The 3,768-nt window shown below is 34.2% G+C and overlaps 1 protein-coding gene across 1 annotated transcript; it reads right to left on the reverse strand.

Moving 5' to 3' along the window:
- Positions 1 to 704: 704 nt before the first annotated feature.
- Positions 705 to 1,151, reverse strand: LOC142644558 (auxin-responsive protein SAUR68-like). The gene has a single exon (XM_075819143.1). It carries the CDS (start codon positions 1,149 to 1,151, stop codon positions 705 to 707), a length of 447 nt encoding a protein of 148 aa, XP_075675258.1.
- Between the last annotated feature and the right edge of the window lie 2,617 nt (positions 1,152 to 3,768).

The following is a 3,768-nucleotide window of genomic DNA, read 5'->3' on the forward strand; positions in this document are numbered from 1 at the left end:
TTTCCTATTTTCTAGCCTAATTTCATGCATTAAGGTTTCTAGGTGTTTCTTTGCAGCCATAGGAATAAGGTTGGTAGCCCTAGGGTTCTTTTATTATTTATTTAAGAGCATTGTAACCTCTAAAGTAATTCAAATTTTAGTGTAATAAAACATTTAGAGTTTTTTTCTCCCATCTTTTTATGGTGGATTCCAAGAGCTCTACTTGTGGATTCAAGTTACTTCTTGTGCATTCAAGGGTTATTATCTCGAGACAAAGTATTATGTTTCTTGTGGCTTTCCACCTGCATCAATCATGGTACCAGAATCTAGATCAAGTGGTGTTTTTCACCACATCTTCACTCTACCTCCCATTTAAAAAGTTAAAAAATCTCTTATGATTAAATTCATCGTATGGTTCATGGGCTAATCCATGATAGTTGAAGAGTTAAGAATTTTTCACTCACCTAACAACATATAAGTGCTTGGAAGAATTGATAATTTACCAATGCTGAATTTAACTATTGATTGTTGGCCTGAATCTAATGTATGGTGCTTTCAAGATTTTTTATAAAAGTGACACAGCCTGCAGAATTTTGTTGGCAATAGATGATGATTACCATATCTCCTTGGAAAGACGACTAAACATGAAAGAACTGTTGAAAATTTTATATAATAGTATCACTATATACATGTAAATCATTTGCAAAAAAGAAGTACACTTTGCTTCAGAAGCTGCAGATTAGTATTTGTTTGTTGGGTAGATCAGGAGGGAGATATGAAGATGATGAATAGCAACCATTAGATATGGACATGACTAATGCTTTCTCTAGATCTTTGGCTACTTTCTGTTGGATCATAGCAACTACATACTCCATAGACACTGCATCACATGGCAGTGTAATAGCCCCATTTCTGGGCAGTCCAAATTCTTCTTCTGACATTCTAAAGAGTTCCTTGAAAATTTCCTTGTTGAGATATTCCAAAGGAAGCACAAAGCGTCTTTGGTCAGCAGTGTACACAACAAAGTGACCCTTATCGGCCACCACCGATGGTGTGTTGCAACTTTCGCCTGGATTTCTAGTGGCTCTAGGAAATGAGATCCTTTTTCTCTTCATATTAGCCAGCTTTTGCCACTTCTTTGCCAATTTGAGGAGCTTCTTAGCACTGGTCATTCTGTCAAGTATAGAGGGAATGAGAATTTGAGATGGATGAAGAAGAAGAAGGTATGTTGTTGCTATGGATAGAAGGGCAACGTAGTTTGGTTATATATATTCACAAGGGAAGAGACAATCCCTTAAGTGAAACCATGTGACATTTAATATTAGCAATGTTTGGTGTGTGACATGTTTTCCTGTGTTTGAAAATGAGCACATCAAGGCTAGGTGGTTTGAGAACAAGATGGACCAAATGTTGGTTACTCTTTTTTATCACAACTTACAAGGGACTTTGTGAACCACAAAAGCAAAGATAAAATGATCATGTCAACGTTCTTATAAATGAATTCTCATTCTAACAATTTGGCAGGATCGAAAGATAAGAAAACTATGCAGATATCAGTCTATACAACTATGCTGTGGCCTGTGGGAATACAAAGCCTGCTGGACCCATCATGTCCATGAACCACCATACAATAGTTCTTGTGGCTCACGAAATTCAACTTGTGTGATATTTTTGGTAACTAAAATCTAAAAATAAGAGAGACCCCCCAAGGATATTATAATTGGGGTTTGCATTTTCTGCAAGCTACTTGTTATGTATACGTCTCTGCTTCTACTGTTAGTACTAGTTCCTTGTACCTTCTGGGGCCTTTAGGCCCTGAATAAAGTAATACTAATAACCAAGGTACAGGTAGTTTAAACGTTGCCACCAAGTCCCTGGAACTTTTTCAATGACAATGATGAAATCATACAAATATGATACATGTTAGCCATACCAGTCCACTTCACTTGGGCCATCACTAACGAGGAGTACACCATGCCAGTACAAATGTACAATCAAGTAGATGCTCTAACCACTGCTTTTATGGTTTTTAGAACTACAACATTTCTTTGTAGCATGAGAAATTTGCATAAAAGAAAACTCCTACTGATCAGTTTAATTAGATATTCAGAAACTGCAAATAAGTAATTTCTGGTTTGTAGCTCATGCAAAACTATTAAGCCCAGTCAAAGAACACTATAAATAACAAAATCTGTTTGCAATTTTTAAATAAATTAATAGCACTTCAAAGCCCAGTACACCTAACGATTCCCTCACTCAAACAATAGATAAACACTTTAAATTATTCTTCAAAGAAACTCATAAATTGCTCTTCTGATGGTATTCTTCTCTTCCCATGTGGGAATCGATCCTCGAGCCAAAGTCACAAAATCTGCTGTAGTATTAGTTTATAAAACTTCAATACCTGTTTTTTGGTGGACACTGATAACATTCTCAGTGGACGAAGAATATTAATTTACTTCTTTAATTAGGCATAGAATTTTCTTCAACTCCAAGAAAAACCAAAACTAAGTCAAATTAGGAATTTGAAGCAATTTCTAACGACTCTCTACCTTTACTCAAATTCCACCAAATAATATTCCCTCTTTTTGTAAGAGTTTTACATTAATAAAAAATAACAAGAGTTTCAAATTAAATCAACCCTATGACAAAACCATGTTAAATTTTGTATAAAAAGTGGAGGGAGGTACAAAGCCAGGTACTTGCCCAAGAGGGCCATGGCCCCACTAAGGTTTTTTTTTTTTTTTTTTTTTTTTTTTTTTTTTTTTTTTTTAAATGTATATATTTAAGGTTGATTTAGAGTTTGGGCCTTAGAAAATTAAACTTGACCTCCAAACATAATTATTGGCCCCTTGAACCATAAATTGCCCAAATAACAACAAAAATTAACTCAAACTATAACAAAATATGCCCAAACAACAACAAAACTAGCCCAAATGACAACAACAAATCTAAACAAGAAGCCCATTTTTTAACCTTTCAAAACAAACAAAAAAGAAAATATTAAGTGACACTTAATTTTGTAAGTTTTTTGTGGTAAAATTTGTAGTAACTTAGAGCTCGTTTGGTACATGTATTTAAAAAATGAAAATTGTTATTTGAAAACATTTGTAGAAATACGTGAGTGAAAAAGTGTGTGAAAATACGTGTAATGTTGTTTAAAAATTGAAAATTGTTGTTTGAAAACACAAACCAAACACCCCCTTAGCATTTTCCTAATTACAAAATATCACACAAACAATTTATAAATTGAGAACTAATAAATTTATAATTAGCTAATTTTTACACACTACTTACATTCTTCTATTATAATTAATGTATTTCAAGAAATAATAAGTATCATACTTAGGCCCCCTTTCAATTAATATCCTGGCTGTGTCCCTGTGGTGGCTTTGCTATATATTATTGCTTTACTTGTTTTTTGCAGCAAATTAGCATCACAACAAATACAAATGATAATGAGTAGCGACTGAGAGCATCTGACACAAGCAAAAATCTCTCTGTTCTTTATGTGATACAAGATAATTGCATCACATGGCAATGTTAAAGGCCTATCTCTTGGCTGGCCTAACTCCTCTTCAGACGAATTTAATAGCTCTCTAAATATGTCAATGTTAACACACAATAAAGGACCTCATGAAGCTTTGATCAACTGTGTAGACAACGAATTGGCCCTTATCCGTGATCAATATTCTACAACTCTCTCTGTCCACATTTTGATGTGTTCTTGGTAGCAACAGACCTCTTTCTCTTAATGGTACATAAATTCAACCACTACCCTACCATCTT

The sequence above is a fragment of the Castanea sativa genome, chromosome 7 (assembly GCF_040712315.1).
Source record: "Castanea sativa cultivar Marrone di Chiusa Pesio chromosome 7, ASM4071231v1".
NCBI classification, from domain to species: Eukaryota; Viridiplantae; Streptophyta; class Magnoliopsida; order Fagales; family Fagaceae; genus Castanea; species Castanea sativa.

What these genes read in the sequence shown, in the direction of transcription:
- LOC142644558 (XM_075819143.1), bottom strand. Translation starts at nt 1,151, where the DNA reads ATGACCAGTGCTAAGAAGCTCCTCAAATTGGCAAAGAAGTGGCAAAAG.